Here is an 18,003-nt window from a genome sequence, read left to right as displayed (position 1 = left end):
TAGACGCTCCCAGCCACGGGGAACAGTTGCCTAAAAGGTGGTGGGCTGCTCTGATCCACCATCGCTCCCTTTTCTGTCAAAGGATGACCTTTTCCCCCACTTGAGCTGAATGCTTTCTGAGGGAAGATGGGGTCTTGTTTGGCTCCATATCTCCAGCATCCAGCACAGTGCCTGGCTCATGGAGAGCCTCACCAGATGCTTAGTGAAGTGATGGCCAAGTGGAGACACGGGGCGGGCAGGGAGGGAGGGAGGGAGCGTGGGAATGGAAGGGAAGGAGGGAGGGACAGACTGATGCTTATGACCAACAAAGAAGCAGGTGAGTCAATGAACAAATGAAGTCTGTTGTTGGCCTGTGTCATGTCACTTGGCCAGCTATTAACTGCCATCCCTCCTTAACTGCTCTCATACCTTTGTGAGTGTGAGTGTGTGTGAATGTGTGAGTGTGTGTGTGTGTGTGTGTGTGTGTGTATGGAGGCTGAGGGAAGGGACTGGGGGACCACCCATCTCATCTGTGGGCTCTTCCAGGAATGGGTTGTGCTCCTCCTCTCCTCTCTTGTGTCCTCCTTGCTCCCCTGCCCCCGCCAAACAGGGAAAAGCTAGGCCTCATTTTCCTCCTCTCAGTCCTCCCCCCAGCCCTCCTCCTCCCAGCCCGCCTCCCTACCTCTCTTGAGCAGCCCCGTCCTCCCCTCTAGGCTGCAGTTCCAGCGCTCATGCCGGAACTGAAACTGGCACTCGAGCAGGCTGAGGTGTGCGGCATCCTGCAGGGTCTCAGCCAGGCCTGGCTCCCGCCGGCAGAGCTGCTTCTGCCGGCGGGACAGCTTCAGGAGGTCACACTGCTTCAGGTGGGCCCCACCCTGTGCTGGGGCAGGGGCGGTGCCCAGACCCGGGAAGGGTGTCAGGACCTCCCGCCCGGTTAGGCTAGAGGGGGCAAGAAAGAAGGGAGACCAGTGACCCTTGGGTCGTGACAGGGGAGGAGGAAGGATGACAATCCCTAAGAATGTGGGGCAGGTGAGTGGAAGGGCCTTCCTGGGGGCTGTACTATTCGCCCTTCTAGGAGGGAGGCTGGCCCCATGGGGTCATGCCCCCATTTTACAGAGCAGGAAACCAAGGTGCTTATAACAAGAGCTAGTGCAAGATCTCAAACCCAAGTTTTCCAGAAGCCAAAGTCTCTGCTCTTCTTACCCACCTTATTCCCCAAACTTGCCCAATCAGAAAAATCGTCTGAGGTGCTTATTAAAAATACAGATGCCCAGGATCTATACTTAGCAATTCTGCTTCTCTTGGTCTGGAACAGGACCTGGGAATCTGTATATTTTCCACATTCCCTGGGCAGCTTTGGGGATCTGGGCAGTTTGGGAAACATTGCACATAGCATAGGCTGCTGCCTGGCTTGTATGTTCCTAAGAGAGGCAGGCAGAGGGATGTCAACAGGAAGAAGACGTCCAGCCAGTTTCTCTGGTATCCCTCTCTCCCTTACATTAGGTTGCTGCCCAACTAATGCCATGCCAACCTAACTTGTTTCCATAATCCCCAGAGAGATCTTTAATCATCTGGCCACTCCATGCCTGTTACAAAAAGATACTTAGGGAATACCTGAATGGATGGAAAGGTGGAAGGATGGAGAGGTGAAGGGAGGAAGGAAGGATGGGTGGATGGACTGACAGGTGGGTGAACATGAAGGAAGTATATTTGCATCAGGCCACCAGCTCCAGACTCCTTGCTCTACTATATCTGAAGTCCATGGATGCTGACGTCAGGCTGCCACGTTCCAGTAGCCCGTCACTTCCTAGCTGTGTAACCTAGAAGCACTGATTTTCTCCTCTGGAAAATGGAAAGTGTGATCCTCGCTACCTCCTGGGGCTGCTGGGAGGATTATTTGAAAAGTTACTAACCACAGGGCCTGGGACTTGCTGTTTCACTTTCCTGCTAGCTGGAGTTTCTCAAAACTCTTTCCTCTTGCAAGATGTTTTACTCTCTAACCTGGGCAGAGTCTTCCCTTTGTACAGATAAGGAAACAAAGGTTTTACAAAGAGGCAGTGACTAACGAGTCTTACAGCAGATCAGCAGCAAGGTGGGGACTACAGTGATTTTTTTTTTTTTTGGCTGTGCCCCGCGGCATCTTATTTCCCCCACCAGGGATCGAACCCATGCCCTCTGGACTACAAATAGAGCTCACCCTCCCTCCGCCCAGAAGCGGTCCATGAGATGTTTCTCCCAGTTCAAAATATATACTGTCCTGTACCCTGGTGGCCCTCGGAGTGGGTGAAATATACATCATTCTGGCACCCAGGCTGGAGGAATCAGCCCCTTTCTGGAATTTGCTGGCCTTGTGGCCGTGGTAAAAGATCAAAGGTGGAACCAGGCGATGGCTCTTAAAGCTCCTGCTTGGATGTGGCACTTGTCACTTGTGTGGCCAGGTCTGGGCTGCACCCCATAGTGCTCAAGTGCCCCCAGCCAAGGCAAGCCCTGTGGCCAAGCCCTGAGTGGTCAGAGAGGCGCACATCCCACAGAGCCAAGGGCACAGCTCTCCTGTTTGGAGCCACCTGCCCCAGCCAGGACATCTGGTAAACCTTCCCCGTTTACCCCAGGGAGGGTGTGGGTCCTGGCCGGGTCCCAGCTGCCCCCAGAAAGTGCCCGTAGATCCCAAATCCATCAGGTGCAGCCAACCCAGTGTGGAGCAAATCTCGGAAACCCCCGAGGAGAGACAGATGCTATCGGGCTCCTCCTGGCCCAGCCTGGCCCTGGGCTCCCCTCCCAGACAGGGTGAGGGCAGGGACCCGTTAATCATTAATCTGGGGGCAAATGGGTAAATTTCCAGTCCACCAGGTCTACACCCAAACCCCTCCCTGCAGTCTGGCAGGAAACCCTTAGAGCTTGACCCTTGGCAGGTCCAGAGCAGAGCCCAATGTCAACTCCAGCCCAGGAGACCCCACCCTGACTGACTTCCGGTGTGGAGGGCAGCTTGGGGGCTGCAGGAGCAAAGGGTGCAGCAGCCATCTAGCCCCTCAGATGTCTTCCTCCCCACACCAGGGACTGGTGTGAGGGGCAACTTCTGTTCACGCAGTTCTTGTGTTTCAGAAGTTGGGATCTCCCTTGTAGTAGTGATTAACAGATGAGAGAATGAGCAGGGAATGATGGGAATTTTGGCCAACAGGACAGCAGATCCTTCAAGGATCAAATTCCATTATAAGAACAATAGCTATTATTTTTATATCATTATAGCTATATTAAATAATATATAATGTATAATTTATATTCTATTATATAATATTATCTACCACGGGGTTTGTTTTGGCCATGCCATGTGGCTTGTGGGGTCTTAACCCCCTGACCAGGGATTGAACCCAGGCCCAACAGTGAAAGTGCCAAGTCTTAACCACTGGACCATCAGGGAATTCCCTTATCTACCACATTTTGAGTGCTTATTACTAAGCCCTTTAAATTACTCTTTCAGACACTTGTTGGGTTGGCTGCCTACCTGTTCCTTCTATCTACATGGTCACCCTGTCGGCCATTTTATACCATATGATCTTGCTGCTCTGGCCTGCTGATTGGACTACTGAGGATCACATGACCCAGGCTGGGCCAATCAGTTCTTTCTCTGGGAATTTGGAATTTGACTTAAGAGAGCATACATTTGCTTTCTCTCTTTCTTTGACTTAAGAGAGCACACAGTTGTTTTCTCTTTCTTTGGGCTCGTAACTCAAGAGATAGAAAGCTGGTCCAAAGAGAGAGAAAAAGAATGAACCAAAGCCATAGAGAGGAACAGAGGTGAAAACGGGAGGGAGAATTTGGGGAGCTTTTCAGCGCCTGGCCCCAGAGTCTCCCTGTGGTCATCTCTGTTCTTACTTGAGACACTCCTATCTGTAGAACAATGTCAAGGCTGAGAGTCAGTCTGTCTAATTAAGGGTGCCGTCCCTGATCACCATCTTCTGACAGCTGTGCAGTACCAGCACACCCTACGCTGTACTTGTGAGCCAGGCTCGGCAAACACATTTTCCTCCCATCAACAGGCCACTGTTTCTTTAATTTCGTGTAATAGACCCTGTGATTGATGGCCCCAGGAGTCCAGTATAAAGTCGGTTAATTTTATTAGCAGTAATGACACTTAGTAGCGATTAATGGTCAGGAAAGGCAGCCAACCGCACAGGAGCTTCAGGCCGTACTGGGCCCTGGTCTGCCCAGGGCTGCTCTCCAAAAAGGCCCCCTCACACTGCCTCAGGGGCCCCCATAGGACCTAGGAAGACAACCGAGAGACATACCAGGACCCAGTTTGCCTTTCATTTGTTTTCTATGTTGCACTTTGGGACCATTTTTTCTTTGAAGAAATAGTGGCAGGACATCAAACTTAGAAGATACCTCAACTGATTTCCTTAAACAGTGCTAGTAAATGCTCTGACACAGGCCCTGTGGATGCCAGGGCATCTGCTAGAGACGGTTTCTTCTTGGACCTCAGAAGAATTCTAGGTGTTGCAGGTTCCAATCTATTCCGGGGTCCGTGGGCATGATCCGTTCCCATTGAAGAAACCATTCTATCTGGCACTCCAAGCCTGAGAACCCCACCCCCCAAGCCCTTCTGCAAAAATCTCTACATGTTAGTTGCATCTTGAGGGTAAGATGTACAACCAGAGAAGATCGAGTGAGCTTTGTTGAGTCTAAGGAGTCCAGACAAAATCTGGGGTTTTAATGAAGACACCTCCCCATGGTCAGGTGGGACGCTATCAGTCAAGCAAGCGAGCGGTGTTCTGGACTGAAGAGCAGAGGACAAATAACCTGTAAACTTGCTGATTACCCTTCTGAGCTGAGGGATAAGAGCACCTTCAGGCTCCTGCCTGACTCAAGTGCCCCTGAGCCACCTGGGACCAACCCTTCCCCATCAGTTGCATCTGCTTTGGCCCAGCTGGTCTGTCTCCCCCATTCCTGTTTCCTGTCGGGCTCTCCCAGGTTGACTTCCAGCGTCTTTTGTCCCATTAGGAAAGCAACCACCCCACGTGACCAGCTCCGTTCGCCTCCCTTCTTTGCCCCCAACCTGTGCCCCCTCTGTCCTTTGCACCCTCAGCCCATGGCCCTTGGTGGTCAGGTCGATAAGACTGGAAGCCCCCACCCTCACACAATGAGATGCCTTTGGCTTTGACCCCAGAGCCTCCCCAGCCACTTTCCAGGCCACCACATCTCCCTCCAAAGTGGGAAAAGTCAAGGGTGCCCCTCCGGACTTCATCTCACATCCCGCACCCCCAGACCCCCTCTGTCCATGCCTGGTCTTTCCCGCCCATGCCTTCTTTCACCCTGCGCAAGGCTCACACCATCCAGTTTTGGCTAAAGCCGCCCCATCTGGGATGACCTTGAAGGAAGCAAAAGTAGGTTCTCCCAGGCTTTGGGGAAGCCTCCCAGGAGACTGCTTTGGTCTATGGTCAACAGGACACCAGGGACCAGCGAAGCCCTGAGCAGAACTAGAGTTCACCCTGGAATGATCACCCGCCACTTGCTAGAGTGTGGGGACCAAAGGACCTCAGGCCCCCAAAGCTGTTCTGGCCTGGGTAGTCTGGTCCCAGGTCTGCCCTCACTCACTGGTGACCCCAGGGATGTCCACTCACCCCCTGAGCTCATTCTATCTAACAAATACACCTTGACTAGTGGGAGAGCATGACTGGAGCCTCAGTTCAAATCCCACCTCCGCCTCTTACTAGCTGCTCTACCTTGGGCAAGGCACTTCACCTCTCTGTGCTTGATCTGTGAAATGCAGATAATCACAGGACCTATTTCACATGGTTATTGTGAGGATTAAATGAATTAACATCTGTAGAGCTCTTAGAACAGTATCTGGCACACGGTAAGCGTCATTCTTAAGCATCTACTACGTGCCAGGTGCTGTGCTGGGTGCTGGGACACACACTCATAACCTCAAGGAGCTCACAGTCTGGAGGGAACTTGGCTGGATTCAGAGCACTGCAAACTCTCCCCAGACCCCAGGGGACAGGGAAGGAGAAGGCTCTGAACCAGCCCAAGTCCAGGAGGAACAATAGCTGCTCAGGGGCCTGGATCAGATCTCCTAACACCATCTGGGTAAGACCCTGACCTCAGCCAGTCCCCTCCTGCCTGTAGTGGGAGGCCCGGGGTGGAGAGGTGGCTGAAGGAAGCTCTTGGGAGCTCTCTGGAGAAGGCTCGGCAGGTGTAGAGCACTTCCCATCACCTGGGGGTGCCCAGGCTCTGTTCTCCCACCCCCACCCCCATCCCTGTTTCTGCTTGAGAGGGTCTGATGGTTCCAGAGGAGACCGCCCCTGGGATGTGGGTGGGTGAGCAGGTGGGTGGCACAGGACAAGACTGGCGGTTCCCAGGACACCAGGTAATGCCAGCCTGTCTGGACACTTAGCTGGAGGGACCAGGAGCTGTTCCTGGCACCAGGGCTGGTGCCAACTGCAGGCAGCTACCTGGGAACCAGGAAAGCCTTGCCCTGCCTGGAGCATTGGCCTTGGCCCCGCAAAACCCTATTAGATGCTCTGATAACAGGCTTCCTCCGCTGCAGGGCCATTTGCATGGTAAGTGCACCTTTTGTGCTTTCATCTCAAATATCTCAGCCCACCTCTCCCGCCCTCACTAAATCCCCCTACACACACACACACACACACACACACACACACACACACACTCACACTGACACTTACACTCCCCACCCCCACCTGCCCTCTCCAGTCCCCACCTCTTCCCAGCAGGGGAGAGTTAGTGAGGACAGTGTCTGGCCCAGGAAAAGAGGGCACATGGCTCCGGGCAGTCCTTCTTCAGAGAGGGGCCCCCTCCACACCCCTGGCTCCTCTCCTCTCCTCCCGCCATCTGAGGGGCCCCGAGGTTTACTCTGCTGAGAAGCACATCCCTCTCTCCATCCTTCAGACTCCTCTCTCCTTGACAAGACTCACTGTCACCTCATACGTCCTCCATGAGGATGTCCTTACTGAGCAGCCTTAATGGCAGATTTGGCAGGTACCGTTTCCCACTTTTCCTCCAACTCCCCCTCCCCCATCCCTTCACTCACTCTTTTATTTAAATATCAATATTGAGCATCAGCTTCAGGCCACAGAAGACCAAAACAAACCAGACTGCTCACTACATCCCTGTCTGGGTCTCAGCCTTCCTTTCCTCCCCACCTCTTAGCCTCAGAACCCACCTTGAGGACTGAATCAGCACACCTCCCCGCCCCCCACCAGCCCACCCCTGGTTCAGAGAGAAAAGAGACTGGCCCAGCTGTGGGCTTTCTCTCTCCCAGAACAGCTCCACTTCCTGTTTTGCAGCCGCCCGACTGGGCTGCCTGCTGAGGATGGCATCATGGAGACCAGTGTGCAGGAGCTAAGTGGGCAGCAAGCAGGCCGCCCAACAAGCTTGCTTTGCATCTCAACAATCTCGGGTATTTAGAGCCTGGCTGGTGCAACATCTGCGGAGGAAATGCTTCCCCCTTCCTCCTCCTGTCTCCCTGCCACTCCGCTCAGGCTCAGGCTGAAGCTGAGGAGGGGAAGTCTTTGTCCCTGGCATGGATGGATCAGGTGGCACAGTGGCCATGGAGGGTACCAAAATCACTCCTGTGCAAAGGAATCCCTCCCCTTCACGAGTCTGGGATGATGAGCATCTCCCCCACTTCCCTGGCTGGGTCCAAATGTACGCCACTTGAATCATTATATTCTAGGGCTGGGGAAACCCTTCAGGATCACCCAGTCCAGATGTTTTGCCCTGATGGCTTCTGGGAGGTACCCCAGAGGCTTCTGCAGTGCAGGCAGGAAGGCAAGAGGTTTGCCAAGTATGCAAGTCTCTGCTTTGATCTGTCTGGTGCCCTGGAAGTTCATGTAAGACTTTTGTCCAAGATGATCCACTGAGCTGGTGGCAGGGCTGGGACTGCACCCTGGGTCTCCTGATTGTTTCCATCAAGATTGACGGTCTCTGCTTTCAGTTTTAATGTAACACTTCAGGGAAGCAAAAGCAGCCTTCACCATAGTAAATGTCTACGGTGATCGGAACGCAAGGCTGGTAGTATTGAAGGGAAGGAAGACTGGTCAGGACTCCTCTGGCCCCCTGAGCAGCTGAAAGGAGAGAGGACCCTAGTCTAAAACTCAGTTTCTTTTCAGCCAAGAGTCAGAAATAAAGCTTGGAGCAGTGGCCTGCCAATTCATATTGAAGTGTGAGAGTCTGATATAATAATGCCAGTACCTGAGAACATACTTTGCTAGACAGAGGAAGCTCAAAGGAGAGAGCCTGGGATCATGAAGAGAAGAGAGAAAGGGGAAGTCTGGGGTGAGGAAAGGAAGGGGAGGAGAGAAGGGGGGCTGGAAGCCTTAAGATAAGCTTCCCCAGCTTCTTGGGTTCACAGGCCCAGCCCTGACCCAGGGGAGGAGTCGTTTAGGGGACACAGCATGGGGATGGCAGGGAAAGGCAAGTAGTCGCTGATGCTGTATCATCTTGGGGCAGCCAACACCCACACCCAGCTCTGCCCCGACCATGGGATCCTGGCTCATGGGCTGGCCAACTTTGGCCAAGTTTTTTTTTTTTTTTTTTTGCGGTACGCGGGCCTCTTACTGTTGTGGCCTCTCCCGTTGCGGAGCACAGGCTCTGGACGCGCAGGCTCAGCGGCCATGGCTCACGGGCCCAGCCGCTCCGCGGCATGTGGGATCTTCCCGGACCAGGGCATGAACCCGTGTCCCCTGCATCGGCAGGTGGACTCTCAACCACTGTGCCACCAGGGAAGCCCTGGCCAAGTTTTTTTAACCATAGTAAGTTGACCAACTAACCAGCTTGGCAGGCTCTTGGATGGTCACCCTTATCCCTGTGGACAGGCAGGCTCAGGCTGGGCTGTGGGCCCTGGGAGGGCCTGGCCCCTGGTGAATGCCCTGTGATGTGGACAATTCCACAGTTTACGTATGCTCTCGGAGGAGAGGTTCCACGCTGCAGATTCCACTTGTCCTCCTGCAGGTCCCAGGGATGGCTCATGCCCCTCCACACCCCTCCCCTCAGCCCTAAGGATAGCAGGAACCTCCAGCCTGGTCAAGGAGCTGCTCCCTGAGTATGCCTAGTGAGGGCCCGAGTGGTCAGGACAGCCCCAGGGTATGGATGGAGTTATAAATGGCTTCCCTGAGAATACAGCAGGGTCCTCCAGAGCAGGACCAGGACAACTTCCCACCTCGGAATCTCCTGGATGCAGAGCCAACCAGGGTTGTAACAAAGGGCCCCTCCCCTCACGCCAGGCCATGCTCTTCCTTGTCTTCCTGCCACGGCTAACTCAGTCCAACCTCCATGCCTTTCTTCATGCTGTAATTGCTACCTGGGTTGCCTTTCCCAGTCTAAAAGCCCTCGTGGATCCTCTGGACTCTTATAACCACAGCCTTTTTCAACACTTGACTCAAAAATGCAGGGAATGGGAAAGGTGATCCTGAGGCCCTATCCAGCTCTAGTAGCCTAAGATGCTTGTCTGCCTCTTCCAGGAAGTCCTCCTTACTTGCCAGCCCCATCCCACTCTAACCATCCAACTTCTTTGTCTTCTCCCAGTTGTTCGAACTAATGTAGTACCAGAACTAATGTAGTACCATTAGTTGTCCCAGTTGTTCGAACTAATGTAGTACCAGAACTAATGTAGTACCAGAACTAATGTAGTACCATTAGTTCTGCACGGCTCACTTATTTTCTTCCTCCTCAGAGCTGTATAGACAGTCTCTCCAAGTAGGCTGTAACCCCCTTAGCAGAGGTCCTGGTTTCTCATCCCCTGAGGCACCCCCATCCCCAACCCAGGCACCTGCTGACTGCATACATCCCTCAGGTGTTAACTGCCAGGCAGAGTATAGCTCCAGGCTCTCCCTCAGTCCCCTCCACTCCCAGGTCCAACCACTGGCCTCCCTACTGTCTCACTCCCAGGTTGCAGGGGTTACCTAATATCCCCCATCCTCACCACCAGACCTTCCCAAGCTCAAGCCTCGAAGGCTTTGGAAGGGCATGGCTCTGGAGGGGTGTGGCTCTGGAGAAGCTTCCCTGTGGCCATGCCTGCCCCAGCCCTCAAACTGGGATCTGGACCGACCCAGATCTCAGGGTAGTCTGGCCTCAGTCAGTCAGACCCTGACTCCTCCAACCAGCTCAGCCCCTATGGGGACAGGGAGAGCTAGGCTGCCTCCCTCTGAACCCCAGTTTCTGGGGATAAGCTGTGCTTGGGCAGCCAGAGCCTCCCTTTGATACACAGTGAGAACTCAGCCCAGGTCTTTCTTTAAAACTCAATGTACCCAACCTCTCGTGATGACACGTGACAGGTTCACAAAATTTTATCCAAGATTCCGGACTCCAGAAATCTCCGACAACTACAACTTTGGGGTACAGTTGTGGCGAACTCATATGGCAGCAAGACTTGGCCTGAGCCAAAGTGAGAATATTTATGGTCTATATTTATCCCAGCATGTAGATGTTTTTCTGCAAAAATAATCGTGTCCGATTACTGGGGGCTGCCCTATACCTTGCTAGGGATATGATGTTATACGTGGTATGAGCATTATATTATCTTGCTAAAATTTGAAAACTCCTGAAATCTGAAACACATCTGGCCTCAAAGGGATTGTCACTATGGGGAAAGCAGACCTTCTCTGCTCTTGCCCTAAAACTAGTCTCTTTGGAATTTCCAAGACAGACTGAACATGGTGGTTTGATTTTCTCTTGACTCTTTGAGACCCTTCACCCTCTCTCTTCAGCCTCTCCAGTGAGAGGGTCTGGGCTTGAGGTGTCTGCCCCACCCCCAGCTCATCTCTGCTGCCCCCAGGATTCCCATGGAAGGCCAGGTGTGGTTGACCTCCGGAGTCTGATGGGGGCTAGTGCCTGCTCTCTGCTTTGCTTCCCATTCCTTTGCTGACAGAGGCCAGGTCATGGCCAAGCAGCATGTGACTGAGAGGGCCATGCAGAAAGAGCAAACATGATGGGGCAGAGAGGGAGGTTCTGGGGGCGAGGAAGGGTCAGCAAAAGGGAGAGGGGACTGCCCACTCCGACACTCACTGTGGACCAGGAAGCAATGCTAGGGACCGTGGGTGGAGTCAACCAACAACAGGGCCCCAAGACTTCCGCTTAAAGGGCGCTATGCACGAATCGGAGACGTGAGCACATAAAAAATTAGGTAACGGGGCTTCCCTGGTGGCACAGTGGTTGAGGGTCCGCCTGCCGATGCAGGGGACGCGGGTTCGTGCCCCGGTCTGGGAAGATCCCACATGCCGCGGAGCGGCTGGGCCCGTGAGCCATGGCCGCTGAGCCTGCGCGTCCGGAGCCTGTGCTCCGCAACGGGAGAGGCCACAGCAGTGAGAGGCCTGCGTACCGCAAAAAAAAAAAAAAAAAAAAATTAGGTAACAAAGCAAGAGCTGAAGACATGCAGTGCGAGAGATACCTACGACACATGCCAAGTGAGAGATGTAGGCTACGGGGTGGAGGGCTCAGAGGGTCAGAGCTGCCCAGGGGAAGGCAGGCCTCAGCTGGTAGTCAACAGGCGCAGGAGGCAGGGTTGAAGAGGTTGGCTCCGGGTTCTGACAGACTAGAATTCAAATCTAGGTGCTGCCCGCCACTGGCTCTGTGACTGTGGGCAAGGCACTTGGCCTCTCTGAGCTTCCCCCCACGCCCCCACTCACCTGTAAATGAGGATAATTCCACAAGCATTTACCTCCTGGGATGTCAAAATGGTTAAATGAGATTATGCACGTAAAGGGCTGAGTATAGGAAGGATTCAAATTATATAACGACTGGATAAAGACGAAGAGAGGAAGGAACAGATGTCAAAAAGATACTCCTTAACCTGGGATGCTCTAAGACGGGCCACTAGGTTTCCTGGACTCCATACATGTGGAGAGCATTTCAGCACTTTTATATACATAAAACCCTCATAATGACCCTACAAGGTAAGGATAAGCCCATTTTATAGATGGGAAAACTGAGGTCAGAGCAGTTAACTGACTTGCTCTGGGTCACAACTAGTAAGTGGTTGGCTGGAGGATTTGAACTCGATCTGTGTGATTCCAAGTCCAGCGCTCCTTACACTATAGCAGGGCATTAGGCTGGCTCCCATCCTGCTCAGGCTGATGCCAGGGTGAGGGTCTCCCTCACAGCACCTGGCCCACCTCCTCCTGAGCCCAACTTCTACCTGAGCACACAAGCCTAAAGGCACCAGAACCTCTCTTCCTTAGGAGATTCCAGCCCAGGTGTCCCCCGGACCCCTTGCTTCTCTCTCTTCTGTTTCCTCCCCACTCAGCCTCAGAAACTCCACCACCGTCCACTGAGGAGGCTGGTTTGACCCCAGCTCTAGAGCCCAGCTCCTCACGGGTTACAGCTGAGCCCAGAGACAAGCTAGCCTAAATTCCTTCCCCCAATGCAATGATTCTTATCAGTGATGTTTGGCTTGCAATCCACCACCCCAAAGCAGTAAAATTTCTTTTACCCTTTCTTCCCTCCAACCGTGTTTTTCTCAGGACCCAGTCAATTCCTAAAACTGTTTTAAAAAAAACATCCAAATACATAAAACACTTAGGAATAATTTTTTAAATGTTTGCAAGACCTATACACTGAAAATTACAAAACACTGCTGAAAGAAATCTTAAAAGCCCCCAAAAGAGAGATATGGGCGGTTTATAAACCTGAAGACTCAATTGGTTAGAATGCCAATCATCTGTAAGTTGATTTATAGATGCAATGCAATCCCAGTCAAAATCCCAGCAGTCCTTCCTGCAGATATTGACAAGTTGATACTAAAATTTATGTGGAAATACAAAGGATCTAGAGTAGCCAAAACAATTTTGAAAAAGAAGGACAGAACTTATAGTACTTGGTTTCAAGACTTACCATACAGCTACAGTAATCAAGACTGTGGTATTGGCCTAAAGATACGCTTATGGAATAGAATAGAGAGTCCAGAAATAAGCCCTCATATATTGGGTCAATTAATTTGCAACAAAGATGACGATGAAAAAAGGATCATCTTTTTGACAAATGGTGCTAGAACAAGTGGATATCTACATGGAAGACAATAAACTTCAACGCTTACCTCACACCATCCACACAAATTAACCCCAAAAGAATCATAGACCCGAGTGTAAAAGCTAAAACTATGAAGTTTCTAGAAGAAAACATAGGAGGAAATCTTTGCAGCCTCTAAGAGGCAGAGATTTCTTGGATGAGACACACAAAAAGCACAAACCATACAAGAAAAAGTTCAAAAGTTGTACTTCATCACAATTAAAATCTTCTGTTCTTCATAAGATAACAATAAGAAAATGAAAAGGCAAGCTACAGACAGGGGAAAAATATTGCCAATACCTTCTGACAAAGGACTTATATCCAAAATATGTAAAGAACTCTTACAACTCAATAAGACAAATAACCCAAAGAAAAAGACATTCAAATGACCATATGATCCAAATAACCAGTCCTAGATATGTATTCAAGAGAAATAAAAACATATGTCCACAAAAAGGGATGTACATGAATGTTCATAGCAGCTTTATTTGGAATAGCCCCAAACTGGAAACGATCCAAATGTCCATCAACTGGTGAATGAATAAACAAATTGCAGTACATCCATACGGTGGAATACTACTCAGCAGGAAAAAAGGAATGTGCTCCTGATACATGCAACAACATGGATGAATCTCAAAAAGTTATTTTGAAAAAAAAAAATTATTTTGAGCAAAAGAATTCATACACAAAAGGCTATATACCATATGATTCCATTTATATGAAATTCTACAATGGGCAAAACTAAAGTGACAGAAAGCAGGGAAGTGGTGAAGGGGGTGCTGGTGGGAGAGTGTTGACTGCAAAGGAGCACCAAAGATCCTTTGGGATGATGGCACTGTTCCATATAGCAATTGTGGTGGTGGTTACACAGGGTATACATTTGTTAAAACCTAAACCATGGGGGCTTCCCTGGTGGTGCAGTGGTTGAGAGTCCGCCTGCCGACGCAGGGGACATGGGTTTGTGCCCCGGTCCAGGAGGATCCCAAAAGAGAGATATGGGCGTGGAGCGGCTGGGCCCGTGAGCCATGGCCCCTGAGCCTGCGCGTCCAGAGCCTGTGCTCCGCAACGGGAGAGGCCGCAACAGTGAGAGGCCCGCGTACCACAAAAAAAAATAAAAGAAAAAAAAACCCAAACCGTGCACTTAGAATACATGCATTTTATTGCATGTAATGTTGATTTGGAAAAAAAATTAAGGTTGTGTTTTGCGTCTTCACAATGATGACACTTCCACAACCCAAGGGGATGGTTAGAACCCTAGCAACCACCAAGAGTGAGCCTGTACTGAGCACTTAGTATGTGCCAGGCACCCTACCAGGCCCTTTCATCCGTTGTCTGAATTAAGCCTCACATCAGCCTTTAGGATGGGTATTATCATCACCCAAAGCTCAGACAGGTTAAGACATGTGCCTGGAGTCACACAGCTAGCAAGAGGCAAAACCAGGATTCAAACTAAGTTCTAGACCACTCAAAAGCCTGTGCTTTCATAAACGGATCTGTACCATCCCTAGATAGGAAAGAAACCCAAACAGGGCAGAGGTCACACATTTAAAGAGCACCACCAAAGTCAACTACGATTTTAAAAGCTGCATCCGCAGGAACTATTTCTAGATACAAAATTCACTGAGATGACTTTTGACAAGGCCTAACGTATACCCAGCTCATCACATAATACAGTGAGTGTTCATTTATAAAACACCACAGAACTTAAGATTTGCAGAATTCCCAAGCCATCTGAGCCAAAACATGAGCTCGTGAGTAATCCTAGACTTCCAAGCCAGGACCAGCTGGTTAGGGAACATTAGGACCTCCAGATGCTAAAGACCTTGAAGGCAAGTGACTCGATCGTGGACAACACTGAGAGTGGTCCAGAGCCAGGACAAACCTGGTCCACCTTCCATCCCACTGTCATCGTGCCATCCTCTGGGAGCCCACCTGATACCCGAGCAGGGCTCAGTGCATCCTATCTCACTGCTGAGGACAGAGGAGAATGCTGTGACCTCACCCATCCCGCTACAGCCAAGAATCTGACAGATTTAACCAAGTAGGGGAGGGGGCAACCCTCTACCTCCTCACCCTCTGCAGCTCCTTTGCAGCTGCAGCTCTCCTCGGTGACCACACAGTATTAGCTCTAGTGGCTAATACTCTCTGTAGAACAAAGAGTCCAGATTGGCGGCAGGACCTGGTTTCTATCCTGCCTCTCCCGCTAGCTTGCTGTGTGACATAGCGTGAGTCACTGAAACTTTCTCACCCTCAGTTTCCTTTTGGAAACTATTTACACCCATCCTGTATACCTCAAGAATGGGTCTGAGGATCAGATGCCAGAGGGGCTGAACAAGAAAATTATTTGTAAACTGCAATACTAGTTACGTTATTATCGGCATCACCAGAATTAGGTACTAGGCTCAAGTAAAAGCACCAGAAGCAGTTGCTGGCTCACTGATTTGGGGATGATGGTTCCTTCATCTGAAAAATAGGAATAATAATACATGACCTGCTTGAAGCAGGGAGTTAGACCAGAGAAACTTTGGGGGTCACTTCCAGCTCTAAAGCCTGATTCTATGATCTTAAAAACCCCAAGAAGATTGGCCTCACCTGCTCTCCTGATGTCTGAATTTTCTTTTATCAGGATGCCAAAACACTTGATCTTATAATCAGAAATGAGACTTCAGATGCAAATGACCTAGAGGGGGGAGAAGCACATTGCCTCCCATTCTCACTACAGTGTTATAGATACCTTCCAGAGAGCGAATTCGGATAGTACGATGGAGAACCTGGCCTAACTGAGTCATGAAAGGGCTTCCTCAGTGAGAATTCGGGCTGCATCCTGTCTGTTCTCTGAGACCAAACACAGAACAGCACAAAACCCCAGTTTTAGCTTATTCTCTGAACATTTTTCCTCCTCCCCAGACTGGGGTGGTGGTGCCTTGAGTGTATATTGCCAGCTCTGTCCAGGGGGCCTCATGACTTGGAAGAGGTTCCCTCTCAGCCCCAACCCATGCCTGATCCACCATCTCCCTTTTCATTTCCAAGACTGCCCCCTTGCTCACGGCCCTCAAATTCTAAACCCGTGCACTGCCACAAACTCCTTTCCCTTCCGACCACACCAGCCTGGGTGATTCCAGCTTCCTGGAGCCCCTCTCCTCCCATCTCATCTGGCCCTTGCCCCATCCTCAACCTCCAAACCCAAGCAAACACAAGGATTGTGAAAATGAGCTGATATCCAAGAGGATGCAGGCACCATTTGTCCACACCCCTCTCCTGCCCCCACTTTCCATTCCAGCTCAGAAACCTCTGCTGGGGCTGGAATATCAAGACACTGTATCTCCTTAATAATTAGTAACATTAGTTGAGCATTTACTATGTGCCAGACCCTGTTTTAAGTGCTTTACATGTACTAACTCACACGATCCTCATATGAAATAAGCACTATTATTCTCATTTTAAGGATAAGAAACTGAGGTACAGAAAGGTTAAGTGACTTGGCCAAGAGCACACAGCTAGCAACCAGATGGATTGGGGATTGAGCCCAGAGTCTGTGCCCTATAACCATTTTATCCTGTCTGCTGAGGCAGGAGCAGTGCCTTTTCAAGACTGAAATCATTGGGAAACGAACATGAATGCACAGTGCTCTTGAAGTGGATAGAGAGGCTCAGTCATATCAAGTTTAGCCCCTTCTCTGTACAAAAGGGAACAGTGAGGCCAGAGACTAAGTGATCTTCCCAAGTCACCAGCAAGCTGAGCCCTGAGCTAGGGTCTGGGCTGATGCCACCCGCTATATATTTCAGGAGCGGCCACTGCCCACAGCCAAGGCATGTTTTAACCAGGGGTCATGACCTGGAAATTAGCCCACAGCCCTTATTCCAGCCTGTGCGGGACCTCTCAGACCCTCTCAGACCCTTATTCGCCCCCTCCCTGCCAGGTCCTTAAGAGCAGTCTCTGGCAGGTCACTTGCTTCGTGGTTTATGTTTTTTGGTTTTTGTTTGTTTGTTTTTGCCTTTGCTGGGGTCAGACTGTAAACCTCACCTTGATTTGGGGTGAGGATCACAAAAAGTGCCATGATTTAAAGTAAGAGACTGTATATATTTAGAACAGGCTTTGGGTGGAGGTCAGGAAAGTCCCTTCACACCCACGACCCCATCTCCCACCCCAAGTCCCTGCAATTCAGGGTCAGAGAAGGAGGGACAATTGCCCTGTAACGTGCTCTCCAAACACTGCCCACTCCCACCCATTCTCTCCCCAATTGTCACCCCCAACTCTGACCCTCCTTTTCCAATCATGTATACCGCCTCCTCTCTTACTCTCTTCGTCATTCTCCTGAGAAGTCACCCGACGCCAGGTCTGAGATTTGGTTGGGTTTCCCCCACAGACGGTTCCCTCCCGCTCTCCAGCTGACACTCCCCACGGTCCGCAGGTTCCCCCATCCCTCTTGGATCAGCGCGATCCCCTCCCCCGGCCTCGGTAACAACCCACCCCACCCATCCAGCCAGCCCTCCGGGTCTCCGCTCTGCGGGGCGAAGGCAGAGGGTCGGGAGGGAGCCCCAGGCAAGGACGGGTGGCTGGACAGAGCCCAGGACGGGGGCGGACAGGGCACCGAGTGAGGATCCGAGAGGGCATCCGAGCGCGGGAGGGACGCCTTGGACAGGCAGGGACAGGGAGCCCCGGGGAGGACGGGGACAAGGTCCGAAACGCCTGCAGAGTCCGGGAGCTTGGGTGGGGGTCTGAGACCCGGCCGAGGGGGCGGGATGAGGTCTCGGATAGGACGGGGTGAGAAGAGCGGCGGTGAAGGGGACCAGAGCTCGGACGCTAGAAGGTGGGATCCGGGTCTGAGTCGGGGAAGCCAGAGAAGGCGTTCTGGGCGCGAACTCCGACCCCGAGATGGGGCTGGGTATCACCGGGGCTAAGGTCTGAGTTCGAGATCCCGCCGGGGCCAGGGCCAGCGGAAGGGAAAAGTTGGCCTTGCTGCAGCAGGAGGAGGGGAAGGCAGGCGGGCCGGGGCGCGGCGGG

At 51.6% G+C, this 18,003-nt stretch overlaps 1 protein-coding gene across 1 annotated transcript in view; it reads right to left on the bottom strand.

Moving 5' to 3' along the window:
• Nucleotides 1–18,003, bottom strand: part of WNT9B (Wnt family member 9B) — a 48,542-nt gene that overhangs the window by 5,590 nt on the left and 24,949 nt on the right. Inside the window, exons 5-6 of the mRNA XM_024760770.1 lie at nucleotides 17,475–17,822; nucleotides 662–918 (exon numbers count right to left, since the gene is read on the bottom strand). Of these exons, the coding sequence (XP_024616538.1) occupies nucleotides 662–918; nucleotides 17,475–17,822 (605 nt within the window). The remainder of the gene's footprint in view (nucleotides 1–661; nucleotides 919–17,474; nucleotides 17,823–18,003) is intronic.

The sequence above is a fragment of the Neophocaena asiaeorientalis genome, unplaced genomic scaffold, assembly GCF_003031525.2.
Source record: "Neophocaena asiaeorientalis asiaeorientalis breed wild unplaced genomic scaffold, Neophocaena_asiaeorientalis_V1.1 scaffold30, whole genome shotgun sequence".
NCBI classification, from domain to species: Eukaryota; Metazoa; Chordata; class Mammalia; order Artiodactyla; family Phocoenidae; genus Neophocaena; species Neophocaena asiaeorientalis.
The sequence above is the reverse complement of the archived record's forward strand: the minus strand, read 5'-3'. Positions and strand labels throughout refer to the sequence as shown.